Source organism: Hemisphaericaspora subhashii, assembly GCF_019202705.1.
Source record: "Hemisphaericaspora subhashii strain CBS 10753 chromosome Unknown scaffold92, whole genome shotgun sequence".
NCBI classification, from domain to species: domain Eukaryota; kingdom Fungi; phylum Ascomycota; class Pichiomycetes; order Serinales; family Debaryomycetaceae; genus Hemisphaericaspora; species Hemisphaericaspora subhashii.
The window spans coordinates 27,412-55,253 of record NW_026057264.1 but is presented as its reverse complement, the minus strand read 5'-3'; the positions used below and the strand labels follow the sequence as shown (position 1 = coordinate 55,253).

The window sequence follows — 27,842 nt, the reverse complement described above, 5'->3', positions numbered from 1 at the left end:
AGGCAAAGGTGAATGTTCCACACCGGAAATAATTTCGTTCATAGTTAGTATTAGAGGGAGCTTAATCTCGCAAGACGAAGGAATCGTTCCGACACGTGGAAATGCGTTCATCTACTACTTCCTAAAATTGCGAAGAGAGTTATTGAACACAGATTTGACGGTTCCCGCGATCAGAACAATCACTGAGAGAAAGCGGGACAAAATGGCGTTGCAAGACTATGACAAACTTGACCGTGAGTATAGATCAATGGTACCATGGTCGGCATTGCAAAGTACCTGCGAAGAGGAAGACCGTAGAAAGTCACCATTATCACCACCTGCCTTACCTACCTTCTATGGTGTCGCCACAACTCCAGTTGGACAAATACATCCTCGTGCAAACTCATATCCTATTGCTGGTCGTCATCCACCACCAGACATCCGACATGGAATCATGACACATAATTCATCAGGTCATGATCATTCTTCAAGTGTTGGGGAGTTGGATAGTCCACCAACTAAACGTATGACTAGAAAAAGGTTTCCGGAAGAAATAATAAATATTTTACTTAAATGGTGGAATGATCATTTGAATCATCCTTATCCGAACTCATTTGAAATGAGTCAATTGATGATGGTTACTGGGTTGAATAAACAACAATTGAGGTCCTGGTTTCAGTATGCTCGTTAAAAAAAATAGCCTTTTGAGAGCACAAAAGAGGTTGAACGTGGTTTAAAAAGTGGCGCCACTGACAAATTCTAGCTAGTTAGAAAATGGTTCCAGTCAAGGTGATAGGTATCAAAAAGACAGCGTCAAAAGATAAATCGACTGGTAACAAGGGATGTTGCTGTTTGGGTTTTTGTAGATGTCACTAAGAGAGAGAGAGAGAAACATTAAATATATCAATAATGATACTAGTAGAAGGAACGCCGAAACCGCGACTCACAACTACAACCCTATATATTTAGAGAACCCGATACATAATTGTCTTCTTTTGTTTTCTGTCATCCGCGGCAGAGGTTTCCTTCTTGTTTTGATTTTCTGATGGTCATTTGAAGTACAAGAACCCAAATTTTTGTAGGACCTTTAAAAATCTATATTATAACCTCTTCGGTAATTCTATATTTTCAATTTATATGTTTTGCTTATAAACAATGCGCGATTCGTTTAAACGCGATATTTAAATTCGCGATAATTTTGAAATTTAGATAAGTTCCCTCCATTGTTTGATGCAGATATTTTTTGCAACGTTCCCAGCTCCACATTTAAAAGAAGTAACATATCCGGGGAGAACGTTGGTGGAAAGAAAATTAGCTGCAAAAGTAAGCTGATCAAGCTCAACCCCTGTGATGTTCGTACCCGCTACATTGATACTGTAGATACGTTCGTTAGGCTATCGATTTTATACATGTAGGATCATCTTATGTTCGAGTTCCTTCTTTCATTCTTTTTCGTTATCACACATCAATTTTTGCAATTTTTGCAATTTCTGCAACAAAAAATTCGAAACGTAAAAGTGAATGTAACTTACACATGCTGTTCAAAAATTATTATATTGAGATGTAGACTAGTCAAACGATATCACCTGGTATACTTACTGGGGAAAGAGTTTGGGTGAATTGCATAGCTGAACGTCCGAAAGCTTGAATTGAATTGAATCGGATTATCAACCAACTCAATTAGATTGCATAGCAAATGTGTCGAAGACTATAATATCTACAAACGATTCTCGTGAGCTATGTTTTCAACCAAAAGGGTATAATTGGAACCAGTGTCTACCCCAAAGTACAACTTTGCTTGGTTTTGCAGTTTTGGTGATATCGATCAAAGATTTCGCACCCATCAAAAAAATAGGTCACGTGCCCATAATAGGGCTCAACCCTAAACTCCAAATAATTTGCAGTTTTTTTCGCTTCAGTCGTTTTCGCAACTTCGAAGTGTCAATGCGATACTGAAAAAATTTATGTGAAACCACCAACTTGTATTGCTCTTCATCAACAACCCAAAACTAAGGAATAGTCTGCTTAGCTTAATTTGATTATCTCTAGTTACAATAACAATATCAAGAATGTCTACTGAATCTGCTTTATCCTACGCTGCCTTAATCTTGGCCGATGCTGAAGTTGAAATCACTTCTGAAAAATTATTAGCTTTAACCCAAAAGGCTAACGTTGAAGTTGAAGGTATCTGGGCTGATTTATTCGCCAAGGCTCTCGAAGGTAAGGACTTGAAGGAATTCTTCTTCAACTTCTCTTCTGCTCCAGCTGCTGCTGCTCCAGCTGCCGGTGCCGCTGCTGGTGGTGCTGAAGAAGCTGCTGCTGAAGAAAAGGAAGAAGAAGCCAAGGAAGAATCTGATGATGATATGGGTTTCGGTTTATTCGATTAAACGTAGAAATCTGAAATAATAAAGTTTTAAGATCTACAGTTCAATTTTCCATGTAATTTTAGTTAAATGTTGGATTATTCAAATTATTGATGTTGTGGGTATATGTTAGAAATAATGTTACGATTTCAATGATGGTAATCTTAATCTATATAAATTTTAATATTATTAAAGGTTTTTAAAGGATTTTTCGAATATACAAAAATAATAAAAATTGATTCATGTGTAGTCATTGTGCGGTACTAACCGCCGTGTGTATCTCACTAATAAGCTGATCTCACGACGACATCTTACATCTTCTCGTAGAATCTTAGAATCTCTATTTCCATGTGCAATTATGGAAGTATAGGCATCCAACATAACAAGGTAATAATGGTTGCAAATATCTCCAGTAAATCACTTGTCTGTAGAATCTCCTTCGTTTAAATAAGAGTGGGTAACTTCAATACAAATATACATTCATTATACACGCTGATCCATTATAAGGAATAAATACAAAACACATTCAAAAAAATACATAACCGTAGAGAAGTGGCAAATCCAAGCAAATTAGATCCCCGTTTTATTATATTTATATGATATATGAATAAAATATATTAAATTATGGAGTTGTATATTTTGGCACCTATAAAGTCCCCAGTCTTCTCATGCATCATTCTTCTTCAAGTCTTCGTTTATTTCTTAGCCTTTTCAGCTTCAGCTTCAGCCTTTTCCTTAGCTCTCTTTTCTCTGACACCTCTGTATTTCTTGTCAGATCTGGCTAATCTTAAGGTTCTGTAAGCAGATTGTTCTGGAACTTCAACGGCTCTGACACCAGCTTCTGGAGCAGGTTGTTCAATTGGGAAGGTGGCAGAAGTAGAAACTTGTTCGTAAGCAGCAGCTTCAGCGGCCTTGGTCTTCTTGTCAAAGATAACTAACTTAGACTTGTATTCTTGTAATCTGGCAACGTTGGCATCGAAAGTTTCTTGAGACTTGTTTTGTCTTCTGTGGTCAACGGAAATACCAATAGTTCTGGCGTATTTGGCAGTTAAACCAACAGCCTTAATTTCGGCTAAGGTGAAACCTCTACCAGCTCTGACTTTTCTGTTGTATTTGATAGTTGGAGCTCTGACGACTGGTCTTAAGGTGTCGATTGGCTTTGGAGCAACCTTGGCAGCCTTAGCTAATCTGGCTTGTCTTCTAGAAGCCTTCTTACCGGCTTGGTCAAAGTGAACTCTGACTCTTTCTTCCCAGTGCTTTCTGAAATGGTTCTTTAATAATGGTAAGTTCTTTGAGATAGCCATTGTTAAGGTATGTTCTTACTGTCTAAAGAAAGGGTAATACTAAGTAAGATTTTTTTATAAAAAACTTTTCTACGCAAAGGACCAAAACCTTCAAAAAAATTTTTCAGTGAAGTTTACAATGAGCGAGATAGATTGTAAGAGAGAATGAGTGAGAGAGTATGACTGGTCTTCCCTCACTAACAAACTTTCGCGCACACTAACAAATTGAAATCACAGTAGAAAAAAAAGAAATTGATTGTACGGGAAGAGATAACCTGTAAAAAAACTTATTGCAAAACTGCATTTTGTCCTGTGTGTAAGCATGAAAAAACCAGTCACAATTTTCACGAGATGCACATGCGTACATCTCATCCCGTCAGCGTAAACATGAATACTTCAAATTTTTTCTGTGGTGCACTAAGAAAACCCATTTTACAGCTTAAGCCATCTTTTCAGGTTTGCAGGTTAGAGTGAAAAATATACAGGAGGGAAAAACAAAATTTATTATGGGCCTCATAGTTAAGGATCCTTAACTATGACAAAATTGATTTTGTTAGTAGTATTGTACACTGAGAGTGAAAGTCGCACTGGGAAAAACTTCACCAACTGAAGAGACTATCAAAAAGAATAAAAAAATTTTCTTTTACTATTTGAAAGATTTAACTAACCAGTCAGCAAAGTACATAATGTCTACCCAATCTGTTCAAGTATGTAATAGCATGACATAAGGGGGGAACCTAAGACTCAGATCCATAGCAGTATATTAAATCAAAAGAGAGTAATGTTAGAATGCCTACCACAACTATGTTAAGAGCGAAAGTGAAAAATGAAGACATACATCACAATATAAACGACAACTATACTTATTTCATAATTAATAACCAACTACAATATATCTACTTCATGAATCACAATTTCACGCTTCAAAATCGCAGAACGTAATCTTCATATTTAAGGATGTCTTAGTTGAAAAATTCAGATTGAAACAAATCTAGTTCTAGTATCAATCGTATTCAACCACGACTACTAGATGTCACACTACTAAAGAATATAAATATTGAATGTACGCAAGCATGGATATCTGAAAATCTGAGCATATTTGTTCCCCGTTAACCCCATCCTAAGCTCAACTTAAATACTAACATATTATTTTAGACCTTTGGTAAGAAGAAGACCGCTACTGCCGTTGCCCACGTTAAGGCCGGTAAGGGTTTAATCAAAATTAACGGTTCCCCAATCACTTTAGTTCAACCAGAAATCTTAAGATTCAAAGTTTACGAACCATTAACCTTAGTCGGTTTAGACAAATTCCAAAATATTGACATTAGAGTTAAGGTCACTGGTGGTGGTCACGTCTCTCAAGTCTACGCTATCAGACAAGCCATTGCTAAGGGTTTAGTTTCATACCATCAAAAATTCGTTGATGAAGCTTCTAAGAACGAATTAAAGAAGATCTTCGCTTCTTACGACAAGACCTTATTAGTTGCTGATTCCAGAAGAATGGAACCAAAGAAGTTCGGTGGTCGTGGTGCCAGAGCCAGATTCCAAAAATCTTACCGTTAAGAAAGTTATCTTTTGTTATATTATTATCCATTTTCCCACCCTTGTTACATTAGTACCTACATAGTTTTCATGAGTTTATATTAGGTTTTAATATTTTCTATTTAACTTTTTTAATACATACACATAACGAAAATATAAAAAATTAGGTTAAAAAAAATTAAGATTCAGTTTATATTAAATGTAGAATTGTAATTACGTTTGCAGTCAATTGAGATTAATAACTTTGTTTAACTTCAAAAAATTCCATAAACAGTTTATAGAAGTTGCAAAAAAGGGGCGAGCTGGGAATTGAACCCAGGGCCTCTCGCATGCTTGTTAGTCAACTTGTTTCCAAGTCGTCGCCCAAAGCGAGAATCATACCACTAGACCACACGCCCGTATCTGTTAGTTTTTGGACTTCGGAATATGGTCCGATTCGCCGGCCCGAATCATTATATGCAGGAAAATATGGCTTGCAAACAGGTTTTTCGATTTTGGTTTTTTGCAACCATTCTCTTTTAACATCACAAGCACGAACTTTAATAGTAGTTTGAGTAACAAAATTACTTTCAAGTGATCTATAATTGACTGTGAGATGTAATATAAATGGAATTAACATATTAAAACTGAAATATAACGCAGTCCTGAATGCCTGTAGTGACCCTTCGTGAATCTATCCACTGGGGAACGACAACAGAAACGTGTTCTCTTTTGGAATTGTCAAAGTTCAGAACTATATTCGTGCAGTAAAGTCGTTTGTTGAGAAGACAATAGAATCATATTTGACTGTACTGTGGTGTATTTTTTTGGTTCCAATGTTGTCTTTTATTCTTCAGAAATCTGTGTCTCTTGTAAATCACAATCGGGCATATCCTCCGTTCATTTCTGGGTTTCTTCCGACCATCAACTAAGAGGCAGGTAGTACTACTTCTACTTTTAGGTTGCAGGTATGTAAAGCTCAAATCCTCTTTCATATTTTTGAAGTGCTTCCAGATAAGCATATGTAAAAAATAAAAAAAAGATAAGCTGAAATAGTGTAGGTAATTTCTGTTTTTCATACACACGAAAATAGTATCTAATTCTAATAATCTTCTAGATCGTCAATCAATTAGGCAGTGTTGCTTCCTTTCAGACACTATGACATTGTTTGGTTGACGTAAAGATGTGGGGGGTCCTTAAGAGGCATGATACCGGGATAGAAATAGAATGTATAAATCTTCCTAGTTTGATTAGCTTGAGAAAAAATTGGTTGCAAAATTCATAACATGAAAATAGAGGCACTCGTCCAAATATCCTTCAGTAATTACGCAAACCTAAAAAACCCTCTTTCAAATGTTTGCTCGCTGGTATCCACAAGCTGAAGATAGAAGATAAATAGTATTCTTTTGCGCAGTCAACGACTACACAATCTTGGCCCTATTATTTCGGACAATAGAGTTTATCTCGGCCAAAAATTCTCACAGTCAAAATTCTGATCTCAATTTAACCAAAAAAAAAGCCAACCCCAAATTGACAATATTGTTGATCACCGTTGGGAAGCAAAGAAAGCTTTTAATAGAATCAACAATAATAATATAACTTCCAAATGATTTGGATTAATGGGTGTCCTCAATTTCTGATAGATGTTCCCCTATCCGAAGAAATTATTCAAATAATTGACATCCCCCATACTCCATTATTAAGTATTTTGACAAGAACAAGTGTGTTCATTTTTAATCAATTCACTTTATTACCGATTACTTCCCATGTTAGAAGTTCAACTTCAATTGAAACTAATGGATATAACTTAAGAGTCAAAATAAAACATGTTAGTGTCAATGCTGCCAAATCTCAAAAATTAAATCTTGTTAATTTATTCATTCAAACCGAAAGTAATTTCTTAATCATATATCAATGTACTATAAACTATAATAGATCACTTTATGAAGTGCATAATAACAACGATGAATTGATTCAAAGTGGTCTACCGTTGAGTTTCACATCGGAGAAGTTTTCATTAGTCAACTTTATTAAATCAGCAACTAAATCTATTATTCATGGAACTGAAGAATTACTGGTTAATTTAGAAAATATTGAAAATATAAATAATTCATCCTTAGAAGATGAATTAGGGAATTATACTATTGATTATGTCAAGTTATCAATTTTCCAAATATTGAAAATAGGAATTGGATTAGAACGATATTGGTTAGAACAAAATTCACATACTTTGATAATTTTCAATAACAAAGATGAAAATCATCCTGATGTTAAAGATGATTATTTCCAATTGGTTAACATTCGTAGTTTTAAGAATGAATTATATCAATTGTCTGAGTTTAGTTGGTATGAGCATCATAAAGATTCGATGATTGTTTATATAAATTATAATTCATTTTTTAATTATTTCATATTCTTGAATGAAAAGCACGAATTATGGTATATGTCAATCGGACACGACAGCGATGGAGAAATGGTTACCAACGGTCATAAATTACAAGCAGTCATTCCAATAACTGACGCAAAAACATTTCAAATTTGGTTTAATCCTGGATCTAACTTGTTTCTTGTGAGACAAGATAGTGTATTGAAATTATTCAAGTTTGAAAATCAATTGATTGAATTTTTAAAGGATATGGATACAAATTTACCGGAAGAGATAGGATTGACTTGGTCTTCATGTGGAAAATTCTTTATAGTAGTAGATAAATCTACTGGTCACTGGAAGTTAGTTTCGAAATTTGGAAATGCAACATTTAAAAGTGAAGATATACTTCATGAAATTGATGAAAATGTCGAGGAGAATAAAATGTTTTTGACTGCTTCTACAATAGTCATTTCAGGAAATGGAATGAACTTATACATTCTAAGTGAAGATAAGACTAAACTTTTTTATGTCAACTTATTATCTGGTGTCAATGATTCTCAACGATGTTTATTATATGATAATGAATATCTTAGCATTATCCAAAATAACAAAAATATAATCCGATACCCTATCCTACCGAAATTTAAAAAAATCTTACAAAATCAAGAACACTTTAATGGTCACTTTAATAAATCAATCAAAAGTCAGATTGGGAAATTTTCATTAGCAAGAAGTGATTTCAATCAAATATCAATAAGTTATGGCGATCATTTAGCCATTTCCACTCCATATTGTTCCGGTGATAACAAGGTGAATCATATTCTTTGGTTTAATTTCAAAAGTTATTTCGCCGATTCTATGAATATAATCAATCATTTCTGGTTTAAAGATTATCTATTAGTTGTGAATAGAAGATCCAAGCATGTGTTTACTGAAGTTGAAGAAGAAAATCTAGAAAGTAACGGGACTGACCACTTAGTTGATGAATTTATTGTATTTGATACGACTGGAACACGATATGGTGTTGGAGGGGAAGATATTAGTTTTAATAGTGATTCATTACTATGGAAATATGATTTCAAAAGTACGTTTCTTGATATCCAGATTATGAATAATGACGATGAGCCAGTTGCTTATATAGTCATTCTTACTAGTGATTATAGATTGATTGTACTTGAATTGGATACTGAAAAGGTCGCCAAATCATCGAAAACTGGAGAATCAAAGCATTATAAGATTTATATCTCCGTGAAGAAAACAGTGCATCTTTCTTCAATTAAACATAAATTACCACTTGATGATGTTAGTCAAATTAGTGTACTCAATAATCGACATTTTTTGTTTTTGTTAAAGACTGGTGATTTCTATTTGTTGAAGAACCAAACAGGAAGATCAGGATCCGTTATAAGTAATAGTTCGGGTCATTCAGGAAAATCAACAAATATGTATGATTTAATTAAGATAAATTCAACAATTGAATATTTTAAATTCAAATCGATTAAATTTAATGAATCTTCATATTTGGAATTTATTTATTTATTCAATGGTGAGAACATTTTGATTTATGAAGTTGATCAATTATTACAAAATGCAAGATCTACCGCAATTGGCAATAAACTGATTGCTAATAATATTGATCCTCATGATTTATTATCCGATGAAGACCTTCAAGAACTTCAGCCTATTATTATTGACAGTGATGGGATTCAACCACTTAAGTTTGATATAATTTTAGATAGTGATAATTCATATAAGTCATTAGATTTAATTGGATTGGAAAATTTAACAATATCAAAAGCTAATGTAGGCGGATTAATTATTAAGAATAAAATATCTCATAAATTGATTTTAAATAATTTTATTGAATTTGATTTATTGAATAAAGGAGATTTAGAAAGTTCATTTAACAAATATCGACAATTTAAAAATTTTCATTATTGTTTAGAATTACTATTATTCAAATATTTAACCATTAGTGACGAGTCATTAACTTTAAAAAGACTTTGCCAATTGATTGAATTTACTGAAAATTCAGAATATATTTATATTAATTGTTTAAGAAAGATTGAAGTTAATTATTGGAATAAATTCTTTGATGTATTGGAAACATCACCTGCTAAGTTTATGAAACGATTAATTGATATAGACAATGTTGAATTATGTTATAATTATCTTATTATATATCTTAACTTCAAACGTGAAGGTGAAGAAGATGAAGAAGCTTATGATGAGAGAAAGGATCAATTGAGTGCTGATGATAAAGAAGTGATTTTGAAAATTATGAAAATGCTTGATAAATCAGGAAAATGGGATTGGTGTTTTGAATTATGTAGATTTATCAAATTATTAGAACCAAGTGGACAATTTCTTGGACAGATAAAAGTTGAACTTAAATAGACACTTAATAAAAGATACAGCAATTTACCCCTGACTCTATTTGCAAGATTTGCAACCATCTTTCATAATTATTTTTTGCTTACCAAAATGTGCAACACTCGCATTGGTGAAAATTCCTGTATATAATCACAACCAACCAAACATCGTCTTTTGGTCAAAATTACAGTACCGGAAAAAAAATTCAGAATCTACAATTTTCAACCTGGACCCACCACCAACCCCTTAAAGAAGTACAATAGGACACATATATTTATAGACACGGGAGACAAACAATGACATTAGCAACTCAATTCGCAGAAACCACCCATCGTTCAGCCACCCAAGCTGAATTACGTAAAAGAGTCTTACATTTATATCGTAGATACATAAGAAATGCCAAAACATTTTCTGATCTTTATGAATTAGATATGCCAGTTTCAAATATTAAGACTAAGATTAGACAAGAATTTGAAAGACAAAGATTTGTGACTAATTTAGATGTTGGAAATGTGTTATATATGAAGGGACAAATGGAATTTCAAGAGATTATTAATTTTTGGAAACAACAATGTCATGTTATGAGATATTTTGATGAACAAAATTCTTATAATGTTGTTGATAAGAATGATTTCGTGAAGAATTTCTTGAGAGGGAATTAAGTGGGAGACATGAGAGAGAGTGACAACCGATAGCAGATGGGACGGGTGAGTTGTTGGTTGTGTTCAATTTGAACATATTTTGCATAACGAGGAATGATCGTCATGATGGTTCAATCTATAGGGATTGAGTTGTAGATACTACCACAGTTAGGAGTGGTTGATAACACTACGGGTGAACCAGTTTAGTTAAAAATGGCCGTTTTTTTTTATTTATTTGTATAACATTAATATAAATTTTATTTCAATTCGAATTAATAAGTAAAAAATAATTAAACCACCTTTTATATTAAAGTAGAAGAGACATTATATATAGAGATAAAAAAAATAACTTATCAACTATTGACTTTTACACATCCCTCTTTTGGTATAAGTTACACATTGTTATAAAAATCTAATAATAATAATATGTGTAACTTTTTTGGATGCAAAAAATTGGACAAGTTGAAAAATATTGGGGTATAAAATTATATTGAGTGAAGAAGCAAAAATAAACAACTAAAAGGCAAAACCAATCATCATGAACAAGTTAACAAAAAAGGAAGGGGGGGTTGTAGGAAGATGAAAACAAAAATATATATGAACAGCCACAATTTCTATTTCTTTTATATCTATTCCATTTGTTCTTCCAATGGAACATCATCAGCATATTCCAATTCTTCTTCTTCGTCAACAGTTGCTTCTTGATATTGTTGATATTCACTAACTAAATCATTCATATTAGATTCGGCTTCACTGAATTCCATTTCATCCATACCTTCAGAAGTATACCAATGCAAGAAAGCCTTTCTTCTAAACATAGCACTGAATTGATCACCAACTCTCTTGAATAATTCTTGAATAGAAGTAGAATTACCAATAAAAGTGGCAGACATATCTAAATCTTTTGGAGCAACGGAACAAACAGCAGTTTGAACATTATTTGGAATCCATTCAACGAAATAAGCAGCATTCTTAGTTTGAACCTTTTGCATTTCATCATCAACTTCTTTGACGGAAACTTTACCTCTAAAGAAAGCAGCTACGGTTAAGTAACGACCATTACTTGGGTTAGAAGCAGCCATCATATTCTTAGCGTCAAACATTTGTTGAGTTAATTCTGGAACAGTGACAGATCTGAAAGATTTAGAACCAATTGAAGTTAATGGAGCATAACCAACCATAAAGAAATGTAATCTTGGGAATGGAACTAAATTAACAGCCAATTTTCTTAAATCGGAATTTAATTGACCTGGATAACGTAAAGAAGTGGTAACACCTGACATAACTGAAGAAACTAAATTATTTAATTCAGCATAAGATGGTTGTGGTAATTTCAAAGTTTTTTGACAAATGTTATATAAAGCTTCATTATCAATACAGAAAGTTTCATCGGCATTTTCAACTAATTGATGTACGGATAAAGTGGCATTATATGGTTCAATAACTGTATCAGAAACTTTTGGAGATGGAACAACTGAGAAAGTAGCCATCATTCTATCAGGGAATTCTTCTCTAATTTTAGAGATTAATAAGGTACCCATACCAGAACCGGTCCCACCACCTAAAGAATGAGTAATTTGGAAACCTTGTATAGAATCACATCCTTCGGCTTCTCTTCTGACAACTTCAAGAACAGATTCAACTAATTCTGCACCTTCAGTATAATGACCTTTAGCCCAAACATTACCTGCTGAACTTTGACCAAAAATATAATTATCAGGTCTGAATAAATTACCAATTGAAGATGATTTAACATTGTCAATAGTACCTGGTTCTAAATCAACTAAAACCGCACGTGGAACATATTTACCTGAAGTTGCTTCACTAAAATAAACATCCAATTTAGCTTTTTGAATTTCATTAGCACCTTGTAAATTACCGCTATTGTCTAAACCATGTTCGGCACAGATAGTTTCCCAAAAGGCAGCACCCTATAATTGAAACTTGTTAGTATTACATTAATTAAACAATACATGAAATCAGTGTGTCTATCTGTTGATGATAGGGTAGTGGATATTGTAACAAAAAATAAATCTCACACTTTTTTGTCAAAAACAGACGAAAATTTCTGAATCAACATGTAAAAAAAAAAAACACAATGGAAAATATACATACAATTTGGTTACCACATTGACCAGTAGATAAATGGATCTATAAGTTTAAGTTAGTATTAACAATTCTGTTTATCTCTCTTTCAATACTTGTAGACTACTATATGGGAATTCTTGGATATAAATTTGGTTGTAATGATGATTTGTTTATTAATTTCAAAAACGGCGCGTATTGGTTGTCAAAAATCTTGATCCTCTCCCTTGAGTTGTCCACAAAGCAATGCAAACTAGTTTGTCTTCGTAATATGATCAATGGAAATACATACAATTTCTCTCATTGTATAGTGATATCAGTATGTGATCTCTTTATATATTTAAATTGATGATGTGAAAGTAATTAAAAAGGGATTGATGTGGAAGAAAGGTTAAAAAAGATCGTCACTTTTTTTGTAAAGAAAATTAAAAGAAAAACAAAGCAAAAAACAGATTTCACCCTTTAGAAAATCTCACCTATACAAAAAAACTATGAGAAAATCTGTAGTGTGTGTTTTTTTTTTGTTTACAATTAATTTTTTTTTTTGATCAAAGTACACGTATTTTTGAATTTGTTTACATTTTATCCCAATTGGGACGAGATTATTGCATCTGTATGAATGGAACCGTTTTATATCTCTGCACATTACAAAAGGCAGACAATTGTAGAGAATGAATTTTCATTCTTGGTCTTGCCATTAATCAGTGCAGCTAATTCAAACGGTTTGAAAAATTGTATCCAAAGTCAGGCAAACTGACGTAGGAGACTCGTAGTGAACCAGAAATAACCTCCACAATACGTTAAGAAACAGGATTCATTCGTCTTAGGGCAGTTCCTAGATCTCTACTTGAATGTCCGTTTAAAAAAATTTCACGTACGCAATGCATCATTTATTAAAATTAGCACAGATTCTTGAGTATTGAAACTATTAATGTCAAATGATCAATACCCAACATTTCCAGTGAGACCAGCCTTTTTTTTTGCAACCATTGTACCAACTTTATGGTCAAATAAATGTGCTTTATCGAATAGAGCACTATTTGAGCAATGAAAAAGTTATCCCCAGAAAGATTTGACCTTCTTCGAGAATGACTGTAGGTTAACCTATATCTTTCAACCCCACAATTCTATGGGTCTAACTAGAACAGATGACAGGCAAGCACATTATAACCTGTTTTGGAGAAAGTTGGTAAGGCAGATCCTTGTTCAAGGAAAGTTGTCCAACTCTTGTAGAACTCACCAATTCTGACATATCCTAGTTGCGTTTGTGTCCTTCCTGATATTCTTCGTAAGCGTTTCATAAAGGTACGTTTACTGTGTCTACCATCCCAACAAATAAAACTCAGGCTGAAGGGAATCTTCGAGATCGCTAGTCTTTTCCGTCTGAAACAAAAAACGGACCTGTATGCTCCAAAAGCCTTTCGAATGAGTCACCTTCTTTCACATTCAAAAGAAATGTCGATACAATGGTGGGGACATTCTTCTTCAAGGGCTTATAATATTGTTCACCATTTGTAATATAATAATAATTTGTTCCTGAAATGAAAAAACTGGAGTCAATTTATAGCCAAATTCCTTAATTCGGGGTTTGACGTAAATAATAGTCCTATAATGTTGGGGCCTAACTCCGACTTGCTACTTCTTAGGGTTTAATTATACAAAGGTTATGAGAGACTTATTTCTTGATGCGATGTTGCCGAGAAATTTATTAATCTCGAGTTATTTATCGATATGCCCATTTCCTGATAAGATACTTTAAATGAAGATGGAAATTTAATAAATTAGATACTGTGTGGGTTTTGGGGATTCATCATCTCATAAACAAAGTTTGACCCCTCCGATGACTGGCATAAAGGCTCAACAATTACAATTGGGAAAAAATAAATCTCCTCCGGCTAATGCCGTTCAAGAATTTTGCGCTCCTTCTTAAAATTTACACCAAATTCGGTGCACCAATGACAGTTTTTTTGTGTCAGCCACTTCTTCCTTCCCCCACATAAAAAAGTTTACTTATCTTCAACCAACTTCCTTCTTCTTCTTTTTCTTTATCACAACTACTACTTATTCATTCTTATTATTCTTTTTAGTTTTCGTTGATAACCGCTGTACATAAAAATGTTCTTTATACTCGATCTTACCTCGAATGAAACTATTGAATCATCCAATGTTGGAACAGATTATGTATCAATACAAAAACAACCTCAGCCACATCAACAGTCACAAACAACAACAACCAAAAGCTTCAATTCAAAGAGCATAATCTTGGGATCAACAACAAGATCAAGAAATGGATGTCTTCAATGTCGAAAGCGAAAGTATGTATACCACCCACCCTTCTGTTTGTATATGAGTCTAATTGCAAATACTAATCTTGATATATAGGAAAAAGTGTGATGAAAGTTATCCAGTTTGTGGCTCTTGTAAACATCGAAAAGTTGAATGCACCTGGAGAAATGGCACCCAATTTAAAATCCTGAAACCAACTCACACTTCAATCACTTCAGACAGCGGAAAGAAGCAGATTAAAACTGTTAGCAATAAGCCCCGGGCATTTTCAGTACCTAGCATAAGTACACCATCGAGCAACTGTTCAACTACATTAGGTACCGATAATACTGATAGCTACATAACCACAACAGCAATGACGCGATCGATGAGTGATAGTATAACAAATGAATGTTCCGCAGCTGCAGCAATCACAGAAATGGCACGCTCCATAGGTGATACTACCAATAACGAATCCAACTCCAACATTCCCATACCCGAGGAATCCTCCTCTTCCGCGATGATAATGACACACAGTCCACTCCAATTCCCCACTGATTCTTCCTCCTTCCCTATGCCCGCCAATCTTGATATGTTAGTCACCGATAATTATAACTATGATTTCCTTTTTCCATCCCCCAGCATTTCACATATTTTCAGTCCATTCAAATATATGGACGACAAGGCGCAATATTTCTTAGATGGATATATTAATAAAGTCGCCCGGAATTTATGTATTGGGCCTGATTCGTCGAATTATTTCCTAAAAACATTCTATCAACTTGCTGAACAAGACATGTCGATTCTGTATTTATTAACTGCCTGGGGAGGATTATTTATCGAAGGATATACTGATGAAGTTAAATCATATATGAAGAAATCATTTCGATTAATGGAAGAAAGTGAACGATATCCAATTAATGGATTTAATAATCATAAAAAATTGAGTTCGGAAGATATTTATATCTTATTGAATTTCTTTTTGATTGGGATTGGTGTACATATATGTGCTGGAGATATTTCAAAATGGCCAAAATTATTTAATAAAGCCATTGAAATGATTCAAAAGAATGGTGGATTATTGGGGATAGTTGAGATGTTTGATTATTCTAATGATATTAAATGGTTGATATCTGATGTTCAATTTCATGATATTATGTCATCAAGAGGATTTTCCAAGGGGACTATATTTCCTATGAAAGAGTATGATCGGATTTTTAATCAGAATAAGATATTGGAGTTGGATAATTATGGATTGGACCCTTTTCAAGGTTGTATTCAACCGATTTTTTTGTTGTTGGGGGAGATATCTTCAGTAGCTGCCGGATTAAAAGAACGGAAAAGGGAAATGGAAATGAAATTGAACTTAGGTGATGATTGTGATGAATATGAGGAAGGAGATTGTGATTTGCTTGACGAGAGATTACAATTTTATCAAGAGGCTACTGCACAATATGAATACTTGCATCATAAATTAGAACAATGTAAACCCAACATCAACCAAATGGAAACAATTATGAATGATAAACCTGAACTTGAATTACATTTAACTTTATTTGAAGTATATCTGTATACATGTCAATTATGTATGAATTATCAAATTCGACAAATTCCTCCGCGTTCAATGGAAATGCAAGCTATTCTGTTAAATGCATTAAATTGTATTGATATTTTGATGGATACAAAGATGTTGAGTACATTATCATTTCTGTTGTTAATATGTGGTATTACATGTTATACCAAACGAGATAGATTGAAAATGAAACAACGATTTGAAACTATTATTAATGGATATAAATGTGCAAATGTGAAAAGAATGTATGATATTATGAATGAAGTATGGAAAAGGAATGAAGATGGTAGGATATATATAGATTGGATTGAAATATGTCAAGAGAATAATTGGCAATTATCTGTAGGTTAGTTTTATATAGAAATTAATAGAAATATTTGGTTTTTGCAATCAACTTCCTAGTGGCAATTGATTATTTGCAGTCAATTTGAATGATCTGCATATAAAACGGTTTGTGGCACAACAGAAAAAATAAAAAGAAATTAGAGTTTTGGATTTTGTTGTCCTTTTTTTTACACTTTGGAATGTTTTCTTTTCTATTTTTACATTTATTTCGCCTTCCTTTCCTTTACATATCAAACATCTATACAGAAGAAGAAGAACTAACCTGTAAGAAGTAATGTCAGTAGTAATTCAGAATAGAACAATAGAATTCCAACAATGTGTTTCAACATATGACAAGATTAATAAAAAGAACAAGTCCATTCAACAGCAGCAACAACTGAGGCAACCACCTAAGAAATCACAATTTAGTCAACAAGCAAGTATTATTGCTAAAGATATATCACATGCCACAGAACTACTAAGTAAATTAGCATTATTAGCTAAACGTAATCCATTATTTGATGATAAACCAATTGAAATTGGTGAATTAACTTATGTGATTAAACAAGAAATCTTTAAAATTGAACAAAATATTCAAAATTTACAAAAATATGTTAAAGGTGATCATTCAATTCAAATTGATTCTCAAAATTCACAATTTAGTAAAAATGTATTGAATTTATTGAATTCAAAAATGAAGAATGTTTCTGGTGAATTTAAAAATGTATTAGAAATTAGACAAAAGAATGAAATTATGAGTAAAAATAGAACGGAAAACTTCTTATCCAATCCAACAATTAGATCAAGTAATAATGCTACTCCTATGAATTCCTCATTATCGAATTTGAATGAGAACCCTTATTTGAGTTCACCATCGCATTCTAATTTGCATACACCTTTACCATATGACCCAGATGCTGATCCACCAATATCATCTCCATATTCAAATGGGGAATATTTATCATTACCCAAGCAAACTCAACAAATGTTATTAATGGAAGAACAATCGGGTCAATATTTACAACAAAGAAATCGGGCAGTTGAAACTATAGAATCGACAATTAATGAAGTGGGGAATTTGTTTCAACAATTGGCAACTATGGTTAGTGAACAAGGGGAACAAATTCAAAGAATTGACGAGAATGTTGAAGATATCAATTTGAATATCTCGGGAGCTCAACGAGAATTATTGAAATATTATGCTCATATTACAAGTAATAGATGGTTATTTTTAAAGATATTTGGAGTCTTGATTGTTTTCTTTTTCTTATGGGTATTAGTTAGTTAGAGGTTTACTCATGGGTTCTATTTATATATGTATATATCTTTAATAATTAATTAATTGGAAGTTTAAGATAATCGACTCATTTGAATTGCAGATAGACAGTGTATGGTAGGCTCAGTTACCGGGTCGTGTGATTTTGCACAATTTGTTATACAGAGTCGAACTTTCTGGAATGCTTTGTCACTAAGCTATATTACACTTGCATTCTGGGGATCTCTTATTTGGTGTTTTGTCAAGGCCGGATCTGATAAGTGCTCTAGTATATGCCTAAGATAAAGCTATTCAGGTCAATTGTAAATATCTGTTATCTCCTTTGTTGTAATCTCTCAATCTCTCTCTGACTCTCTGCCTCTGATTTCGCAATAGAAAAAAGAAAAGGCCAAAAGAAAATGTGGAATTATTTGGAGGTTTTGTATCTCCGACTTTAGTTAAAAGAACAGGACCGTTCAAACTATACTTTACTGTACAATACTGATAGTACAACTAGTATGTATCTTTAGTTACCCCTCAAAGCTTGTAAGTTTTGCTGATATTAAGAGTCTTTCAAGTACTAAAGAAAAGCAATACTGGAAGAAACAATGGAAGGCGATTCTTTACTTATAAGCCGATATGGAAGAAACCAACAACAACTTTAGAATACTAACCATTTTATTAGATTTTTAGAGTATTTTAATTTATTTACATATTTTCATATACATACACATATTTCACAGACAGTCACTATGTTTAGTTATTTATTTGGAGGTAATAGTCAACAAAAGAAAGATGCTCCAAAGAAGGCAATAATTGAATTACGTGAACATATTCTTACATTAGGAAAGAAACGTGATCATTTAGAGCAACAAATGGCCGATCAAGATTCATTAGCTCGGAAATATGTTGCATCTAAACAAACAGCATTAGCTAAAAGTGCATTAAAAAGAAAGAAAGGATATGAAACTAATTTAGTTAAAGTTGAAAATCAAATTGAAACTTTAACTACTCAATTAGATTCTATTGAAGGAGCTAACCTCAACTTGGAAACTATGAAGGCTATGAAACAAGGTGCTAAGGTTATGAAACAAATGCATGGAGAATATAATGTGGATAAAGTTGAAGATACTATGGAAGAAATAAGAGAACAAGTTGAACTTGCGGATGAGATATCCGAAGCTATATCGAGACCAGTGGGTGCAGAATACATAGATGAAGATGAATTAGAAGAAGAATTAGCGGCATTAGAACAAGAAGAACAAGAGAAACATGAAGTACCAGTTCAAAAGGTTAGTCAACAAAAGGAAGAAGCATTACCTGATTTCCCAGCTGTTAATAAAACAGTGCCTGCTGCTCCTGTGACAGAAGAGGATGAAGATGGAGAAGCTTTGAAAGCGTTACAAGCTGAAATGGGATTGTAGTTTATCATCGTCCCATTTTATTTACTTATAATATTACAATGTATTTTGTGTGTGTTTTTTTGTCTTTTTTTTCATTTCTTATTTCAGGTTAGTTGATACAAGTTTATACTCTTTTTAGTTGGTAGTTTCTATATACTGACTATAGTGTCTTTTCTATAACAATAATATAAATATAATTAGAATTTTAACGGATACATATTTATTTCGGACTTGTCGTATTGAATAAAGTCATAAATTGTATATTCGTATATCCTGCATATTAACCTTCCATAGTTTAAAAAATCTGTCGCATCTCATTTACTTTAAATCAATTTTTTTTCCTTTTTATTTTTTTTTTTTTTTGGCAAAATTGATTTTCAAATTTTGCAAATACCATTCATCCATTTTTCATATTTAATAGAGGTATATACATACAAGGTAGGGATGTTGCGTATGAATGGAATAATAAGAAGAGGAGCGAGTCATCTCCCTCTTCGGAACGGTTCCTCATCTGTTCTTAGGTTGGCAATACGTCATAATTCCGAAGTAGCAGCTGTTGCATCTCCATCTCCATCTCCATCTCCAGAAACTACTGAAACAAATGAAACTATCAAGATGCTTCTTGAAGATTTAAAAGGTAGAGACACTTCATCCAAACGTGAGCCTAGTATTTTCAGTAATATAACAAATATCTATAAGAAAAAAATCACTCCTGATCAAACAAAATTCGGATTTTTTAGTTCACCTCATGATGATATTAGAAGAAATCCATTTCAAGAAGAAATCGAATATTTGAAACCAATTTTTGAATCTTATTTATATCAAGGGAATTTCAAAAAGTCTCGTGGGCTTTTAGTGTCATTGGCAGAAGTGTTGAAGGGTGATCGTGAAGAATTAAACTCATTGTGTAATAAGTTTTTACACGCTTTGTCAAGTTCATATCAGTTGCAAAAATTACGTGATGAGGAACGCAACCTTGTTCAAGAACTTGGTTTCGTGCCGGATGCTAGAACTGACGCCATTTTTCTTGAGAAGAGAATCCAAGATGATGATGTTGATTTAGAGACATATTTTTCTAAACGTGATCCAAGAGAAATCAAGAAGCTCCTTCGTAATATTGATATTCTTGAAAGTTGTTTGGAAAAGATCTTTGACTGTAAGTGTGTTGGACCCTCACATATACCTGATGATTTGTTGCCTGTTTATGAAGAGTATGTTTCCAAGAGGAGTAGTTTTGGAATAGAAAGTAGAGTGGAAGCTTTAGAAAAGGATACAGCTGTGTTGCATGAGATTGATTCCTTCAATCTTCATGTAGTAAGACATTCTTTATTAGGTTTAAGGCCAGATCCGGAAGAAGTGAAATTGTTTGAGTTGAAATTATCAGCAATAATAAGGGATTTAAACGATTCAAAAAAAGCGTTAATCAAATCAGGAAACTTAAACTATTTTGAAATGTACAAACTATTAGAAACAGACGAACAAAGAGCTGCGTATGATGAAGCATTAGCAGAATTCAATGTGCATAGACAATATGAGTTAGAGCTAAGAGCTCTTGAAGGTGCACAACAAAAATGGAAGGTTGAAAGTGAACAAGCTGTAAAGAAAGGATATATCCCCCCAGAGGTTGAAATGTCCAAGTTGTTGCATAGATGGACCATAGAACTTAGTAAAGATTTAGAAGAGGAATATGAACGTTGTCAACAAGAGCTCGAAACGAATTTTACTAAAACTTCTGTAAAAGAAGTAGATCGTTCACAATATGCTCCATTGTTACTTTTGGTTGAAAAAGAAAAAGTTGCAGCTGCCTCCGTTTTAGAGCTTTTTAAATTAAATGCCAGTTCTGGTACTATAGGTATGAAGGTTACTCGAGCATGTGTTCATATTGGTAGAGCGATTGAAATTGAATATCGTAATTCATTGCTTTCCAAAAAGGATGCTCAAAACTTAAAAAAAATTAGGCAAGGTCAAGGTTTTGCAAATGGTCTAAAGATTTCGAGGTTTTTAAGAGGCAAATTGATAACGGCTTCTTCTGAACAGATTCCTCCTTGGAACAATTTGATTTGTGCAACCCTTGGTGGTATGATGATTGAGAAAATATGTAAACTCAAAATTACCACTAATGTAATTAAAAATGGTGAAAGATTGTTTGATAGTCATCCTGCTGTTTTTTATTCAAGACTGTTTAATGGTAAGCACGGGAGTGGTTATATTAAGTTCCATCCAGATATTGAGAAACTTATATCAAACAAGAATCGTTCTGCCACTGTTATGCCTCAACATTTACCAATGTTAGTTAAACCTAATCCGTGGACAGGACCAACGGGAGGAGGATTTTGTAGTTCATTCGTAAATCTAGTTAGAACTAGAGACTCACCTGAAACCAAGGCATACGTCAAAGCAGCTGCACTGAAAAATAATCTCGACGAAGTCTATAAGGGATTAAATGTATTAGGAAATACTCCATGGACGGTTAATAGAAAAGTATATGATGTTGTTTCTCATTATTGGAATACTCAAGAGGCGTTTTTGGATATTCCTCCAGTAATAAGAGAACCAGTGTTACCACCAAGACCTGATAAGGATGCTGATCCAGATGAAATATTTGCCTTTAAAGCGTTATTCAAAAACATTATTAACGAATTCAATACAGCGAAATCAATGAGAAGTGATCAAAATTATCGTTTGGAGACTGCTAGAGGTTATTTGGGTGAAAAGATGTATTTCCCTCATAGTCTTGATTTTAGAGGTAGAGCATATCCAATTTGTCCTACTTTCAATCATTTAGGTAGTGATGTAACTCGTTCATTATTTTTATTTTGGGATGGTAAACAATTGGGTGAAAGTGGTTTAAGGTGGCTAAAGATTCATCTTGCAAATTTATATGGGATTGATAAAGTGTCATTAGATGAACGTGAACAATTTACTAAGGACAACTTAGACAAAGTTTTTGCATCTGCTCGTGATCCATATGCAAACGATGCCTGGTGGACAAAAGCTGATAAACCATTCCAAGCATTATCTGTTTGTTTTGAATTATATGAAGCATATAAACTAGATGATCCAACTAAATATGTTTGTCATTTACCTGTACATCAAGATGGTTCCTGTAATGGGCTTCAACATTATGCCGCATTGGGTGGTGATATAGAAGGGGCTAGACAAGTTAATTTATTACCATCAGATAAACCCCAAGATGTTTATACATATGTGGCAAATTTAGTTAACGAGAGAGTTAATGTTGGTGCGGCTAATGGTGAAGAAGAAGCAAAATATCTTCAAGGTAAAATCACACGTAAAGTGGTTAAACAAACAGTGATGACAAATGTCTATGGTGTTACTTTCATAGGTGCAATTGAACAAATTAAGAAACAACTTGTGGAGCATTTCGATAAATCAGCAATGGATGCTCATCATAAACATTCAACTTATCTTACCCGTCAAGTTTTCAGTAGTCTTCGAGCATTATTCTCAAATGCTCATGAAATTCAAGATTGGTTAACAGAATCAGCAAGAAGAATAAGTAAATCAATTGCAGTAGAGATAGATAGTGACGAAATAAGTGATGATAAAATTCATAGTTCGACAGTTATTTGGACTACTCCATTAGGATTACCTTGTGTCCAACCTTATCGTGTTCTTAAAAAACAAATGATTAGTACTGCATTACAAACCATGGGTATTGCATCGCCATCGGTATCTAGTGCAGTTGATGCTCAAAAACAACAAGGTGGATTCCCACCAAATTATATTCATTCCTTGGATGCTTCTCATATGTTGATGACTGCTAGAGCATGTGCTGGAGAAGGGTTGAGTTTTGCATCTGTTCATGATTCATTCTGGACCCATGCAAGTGATGTTGATACTATGAATAGGTTGATTAGAGAACAATTTGTGAGATTACATAGTGAAAATTTGGTTGAACATCTTAAAGAAGAATTTGATGCAAGATATAAAGGATACTTTCAAAGGATTTCTATTAAACCTACTAGTGTACCTGGTAATAAGGTTAGAGCAGTTAGAAAAAAATGGGATAAAGAACTAGGTAGACTGGTGACATTTGCTGATGAATTATATATGGAACAAAAAAGACAAAGGTTATTAGCATCTCAAAATCCTGCTGAAGTTGAAAAGGGGAAAAAAATGGTAACAACTATTAGTGTTATTGAAAAGGATGATGTATATGGTTTACATAAACCAGGAGGTTTGGAAATATTGGTTCCTCTTCAGTTCCCAGAAGTTCCAAAAAGAGGTGAATTTGATCTTGAGCAAATTAAACAATCACAGTACTTCTTCTCATAGATTCAATGAAGTATTTTAAACAATTTAAAGAAAACACCGTGGGGAGGGCATTCTTGTAAATAGGTCAAAATTTGTATATATATTAGAGTTTTTTGCGTAAGAAATAAACAATTCTTTGTATTGTATGGGGGTTTAATTTATTTATTCTAATTACTTTATATAAATTATTATAAAAGGTTGGTACTGGTGTTGGATGGGTCTATATAATTTTACCTTGTTGTTCAAAATTTTCAATCAAAGGTAAAAGTGGTTCAAGTTCATTTCTATCAATCAAGTTGAATTCTTTAATAAATGAAATAAAATGAGCAAAGAAAGAATTCCAATGAGCTTCTAAAGATAAATGAACAATCTTATCAAAATGATTATGATAAATATGAGCAAAGATTCTAAACATTTGTCTACTTATATTCTTACAGTCCTTTAAAAAATTGGGTGGGAATGCTCCACCACTTTTGGTTGGAAATACTGATTGATCATTTATTTTATTTGAAATCCAAGTGATGACATAGTCTATATATTGACATGCAGGTAGATTCACAGCTTGACCAGTCCCATCAACCCATAGATAATTTGTATTTGGACCTGCATTCATGGTTGGATATGCCTCCGGGGTCACATATTCAGATATGACTCCATAGAAACGGTTTAGGTTATTGAATAACTCAAAGATATTTAACGCTAACCATTCACCATAATCAACATATTTTGGTAATTGAACAATCGTCTTGAATGAACCCTTGACAAGTGCAGTCTTGACATAAGGATCACATAGAAAGAGCGGTAATGGTACCGGTTGTTGTTGCTGTTGTTGGTCCTGGCTGTCCTTTCGTGACATTCGTGCAGATTGTTGTAGTGAATGAATACTTGGCAGTGATGATTGTGTTTGATGTTGTTGGATTGGCAGTTCAGCATTAGGTGATTTTAATCTATTTCTTTTACTTGGTGATTGCTGATGTATGCCTCTAGATTGTTTCACAGGTGATCCCTTGGTTGGGGACTGACTCCTCCTTAATGGAGCTCCTCCATAGACGGGTGAAGGTACTGTTTCTAAGTCCTTTTTGTTCTTCTTTGAACTTCTTCCCAACCCTCGAATGGTGTTTAAAAATGACATATTGGTTGATTCTGCTCTATAAATGTAATGAAAATAAAACGGTGGCTATTTCTGCTTCCTCTACTAAAAAACAGTTCCTATTGGTCCAAATCCTGTAAACACTACCACGTTACACTTATGTATTGTTTTATTAAATGTTTACTTTCCAACTTTAGCTTTCAAATATCAGAAGAGAAAAAAAAAATATTCTTCGAATTCTTCATGCAAAAAGAAAAAAGAAAACAAAAAAACATTTGACGATAGCCCGGTCACGTGATCTAATTACCGAATCTTTGGTTGCAAATTTTTAATATTGAACCATTTATTCAAAATCAAACGATTTCTCTTATTTATATATTCGGTAACGATAAGAGGCTTTACTTAAGAGTTGGAATATTGATAGATGAGCTCAGTAACTACAATGTCCCAATGGAAAGTTTTGTTTTTACGCGCGGCCCGGACCTGTGACAACAATTGTCTCAACAAAACAACGAAAAGAGAAGCTATATTACAGTAGCTGCTTAAATGCTTAAAACACACAAGCAAACAACAATATAGAGATGCACTAACCAGATTCTGTATATAATCTCTAAAATCAAACTATGATATATTGTATGAATTGAAATCTAAAAAAAAAATAATGACTAAAAGTGATAAAACTATAAATAACAAAATGAAAAACAACAAACAAACAAACAAACAACAATCTTCTACTATTTATTCATTCATTCCTTTATATCTTTCTTTCTTAATTATATAAACTCACCAATTGGTTGACCAACTTTGACTTTTTGACCAACACTTAAATTGAATTTAAAATTATCAGGAGCTTCAAATACCAAAACAACAGTTGAACCCAATTTAAATCCACCAATATCTTGACCTTTACTTAATGGATAACCACCTAATAATCTACTTGCATTTGTATAAGTTGCCTCATACACGGTATTCTTTCTTAATCTTTTCCGTTTCTTCTTCTCTTCTAATTCGGTAGTTGTAACGGTTATGACATCAGTTGCATTATATTCTTTTTCTTCTTCAACTTGCTTTAGTAATGGAGTATTTTCATTAATTGGTCCTCCACCTTGTTTTTGATAAACTTCATGTTCATAAACATCATTTGTCTTTAAATCTTTATCAAAATTCACCACGATACTACCAACATTAGTAGCACCTACTGGAATCATGGAAAAAAATCCATATTTCCAATATCCTAATAATGCAACTCTTTCATTCAATACAAATAATCCTTGTAAAGTCTTTTGGAAAAATGGAGCAACTGAAAATAATTCTCCAATAAAATGACGTCTAAGGGTAGTAACCCAACTAGTTGGAGAATGGAAATGATGATAATCTCCTGGTGCTAAATAAATAACGGCAAAATAAAGTTGTTTATGTTTACTAATTTTTAAACTTTCCAATGGAGTAGGAGCTAAATCTTCAGCAACTGCCAATTCTTTTGATATAGATGCACGTTCCCCTAAAGCAGTACCATCATGTTCATCTCTATAAGTTAATTCATTAAGATGGAAAGTATCTTCATTTTCTCCACCCACGATATCATCTAAAGAATAAGAAATCCCATTAATTTTGGCAAATTCTTCATCTCTTCTTACAATAGTTTCATCATCACTATCATGTTCAAAAGTACATGAATGAATTGGAGCTGCTAATCTACCAGTATTTAAACCCAAGAGAGCATCAATAGAATATGTCATTCCTTTCACTTGTTCAATTTCTCCATTTTCAATAATACCGAATTTTAACACTTTCCCATCAGCAGGTGAAACTAAATCAGTATCAGCAATTGGACGTACTCCTGGTTTTAAAGTTCTATAGAAAAATTCAGAAAGATTTGGATAACTTGTTAAATCAGGATTTTCCATTTCTTCTAAATTGACTCCAAAAAGAAAAGAATATAATCGATAAGATGGACTTCTTATCCATACTGGTAAATTAATTGAATTAACTTGTCCCCATAATCTTGAAATGGTTTTCAACGGTAATGTAGAATAAGCATATAAATGCCATGAATGAGGTCTAATACGATATGGATTTGTAGGATGGTCTTCTTCATCATATTCTTTACCTCTTTGGTATCTTATTCTAGCAGCTACACCACCAAGTACAACGGTTAAAGAAGTTATAGTCCACCATTTAATGAATTTACGACGTTGTTGTCTTCTTTTACGAGCTTCAACTGAAAAGAATCTTTTATGTAAAGATTTAGTTTTCAGTTTAATTTTTTGATTAGCATTTGAAATTGAACGTCTTGAAATCTTTAAAGTTGGTAAATGTAAACTTTTCCTACCAGGGATATATTTTGAACCTTTTGACCAAGTTGAATAATATAAGACATTTCTTTTAGGTCTTGGAATCTTGGGGAATGGATAATAATAAGAACTAAAATAACGCTTTTGTTGAGCTTGAGCTTGTGGCTGAGGTTGAGTTTGACCTAACTCTGCTTGAATTGTTTCAGCCATAGTAGAAGCTCTTGACAAAGGTTGAGTGATATTTCTACCTTGAGGACCAAAGATGAATGGACTTGCATTATTAGCCTTCCATGCTGCTTTTGTCAGCAGTTGTCTAACTGTAGCTGTAGCAGTAGATGCTGCTTTCCAAGAGAGTGGAGTAGGTCTAATTGCCATTTTTTTCTTTGTTTCCGGAATAAAGTTAAGGTCGTATATTTTGACTGGATGTTTTTCTTAGGGGGGATGGTTGGGGGGAGTGAGGATGAATTGTTATGTTCGCACTTTATCTTCTTCTTCTTCTTCTTCTGTTAATTCAGCTACTACTACTTCTTCCTATTCTTTTTAACTTGTTTAATATGAATAAACCTATTATAAAAAGTCAGGAGATAATATGTAAATATTTAAAATTATAATTTTTCAAAAGTTAGTTGAATTAAAAAGATAAAGTTAATCTTCTTAAAATTTTCATTCCCCTAAAAATAAAAATAAAAATAAAAAATGAGTTTTACGATTTAATGTGTATTAATTTTTTTTTTTTAATTAATGGCT

The 27,842-nt window shown here is 33.1% G+C and overlaps 10 protein-coding genes and 1 pseudogene across 11 annotated transcripts; 7 read left to right on the top strand and 4 right to left on the bottom strand. All coding sequences in view use genetic code 12, as the record gives it.

Moving 5' to 3' along the window:
- Positions 1-193: 193 nt before the first annotated feature.
- On the top strand, positions 194-670 carry J8A68_002231 (homeobox domain-containing protein; the record flags this gene model as incomplete). Its single annotated transcript, XM_049405959.1, has 1 exon — positions 194-670. A coding segment is annotated over one exon (477 nt), but the record flags the coding sequence as incomplete, so codon positions are not given.
- Positions 671-2,048: 1,378 nt separating this feature from the next.
- On the top strand, positions 2,049-2,366 carry RPP1A (ribosomal protein P1; the record flags this gene model as incomplete). Its single annotated transcript, XM_049405958.1, has 1 exon — positions 2,049-2,366. One exon carries the CDS (start codon positions 2,049-2,051, stop codon positions 2,364-2,366), a length of 318 nt encoding a protein of 105 aa, XP_049264492.1.
- A 671-nt stretch (positions 2,367-3,037) lies between these two features.
- Positions 3,038-3,646, bottom strand: RPL13 (60S ribosomal protein eL13; the record flags this gene model as incomplete). Its single annotated transcript, XM_049405957.1, has 1 exon — positions 3,038-3,646. The coding sequence occupies one exon, from the start codon at positions 3,644-3,646 to the stop codon at positions 3,038-3,040; it is 609 nt and encodes a 202-aa protein (XP_049264491.1).
- A 665-nt stretch (positions 3,647-4,311) lies between these two features.
- RPS16A (40S ribosomal protein uS9) lies at positions 4,312-5,188 on the top strand (the record flags this gene model as incomplete). Its single annotated transcript, XM_049405956.1, has 2 exons — positions 4,312-4,332; positions 4,781-5,188. 2 exons carry the CDS (start codon positions 4,312-4,314, stop codon positions 5,186-5,188), a joined length of 429 nt encoding a protein of 142 aa, XP_049264490.1.
- A 1,564-nt stretch (positions 5,189-6,752) lies between these two features.
- RIC1 (Ric1p) lies at positions 6,753-9,911 on the top strand (the record flags this gene model as incomplete). Its single annotated transcript, XM_049405955.1, has 1 exon — positions 6,753-9,911. One exon carries the CDS (start codon positions 6,753-6,755, stop codon positions 9,909-9,911), a length of 3,159 nt encoding a protein of 1,052 aa, XP_049264489.1.
- A 272-nt stretch (positions 9,912-10,183) lies between these two features.
- On the top strand, positions 10,184-10,549 carry J8A68_002226 (uncharacterized protein; the record flags this gene model as incomplete). Its single annotated transcript, XM_049405954.1, has 1 exon — positions 10,184-10,549. The coding sequence occupies one exon, from the start codon at positions 10,184-10,186 to the stop codon at positions 10,547-10,549; it is 366 nt and encodes a 121-aa protein (XP_049264488.1).
- Positions 10,550-11,157: 608 nt separating this feature from the next.
- TUB2 (beta-tubulin) lies at positions 11,158-12,917 on the bottom strand (the record flags this gene model as incomplete). The annotated part of the gene is made up of 3 exons (XM_049405952.1): positions 11,158-12,459; positions 12,644-12,679; positions 12,906-12,917. 3 exons carry the CDS (start codon positions 12,915-12,917, stop codon positions 11,158-11,160), a joined length of 1,350 nt encoding a protein of 449 aa, XP_049264487.1.
- Positions 12,918-14,728: 1,811 nt separating this feature from the next.
- Positions 14,729-19,454, top strand: J8A68_002224 (annotated as a pseudogene). The gene is made up of 5 exons: positions 14,729-14,928; positions 14,996-16,715; positions 17,134-18,030; positions 18,539-18,546; positions 18,716-19,454. Coding segments are annotated over exons 1-5 (3,564 nt in total).
- A 432-nt stretch (positions 19,455-19,886) lies between these two features.
- On the top strand, positions 19,887-23,732 carry RPO41 (DNA-directed RNA polymerase; the record flags this gene model as incomplete). Its single annotated transcript, XM_049405951.1, has 1 exon — positions 19,887-23,732. One exon carries the CDS (start codon positions 19,887-19,889, stop codon positions 23,730-23,732), a length of 3,846 nt encoding a protein of 1,281 aa, XP_049264486.1.
- A 199-nt stretch (positions 23,733-23,931) lies between these two features.
- MOB2 (Mob2p) lies at positions 23,932-24,843 on the bottom strand (the record flags this gene model as incomplete). Its single annotated transcript, XM_049405950.1, has 1 exon — positions 23,932-24,843. One exon carries the CDS (start codon positions 24,841-24,843, stop codon positions 23,932-23,934), a length of 912 nt encoding a protein of 303 aa, XP_049264485.1.
- A 731-nt stretch (positions 24,844-25,574) lies between these two features.
- On the bottom strand, positions 25,575-27,470 carry PSD1 (phosphatidylserine decarboxylase 1; the record flags this gene model as incomplete). The annotated part of the gene is made up of 1 exon (XM_049405949.1): positions 25,575-27,470. The coding sequence occupies one exon, from the start codon at positions 27,468-27,470 to the stop codon at positions 25,575-25,577; it is 1,896 nt and encodes a 631-aa protein (XP_049264484.1).
- Between the last annotated feature and the right edge of the window lie 372 nt (positions 27,471-27,842).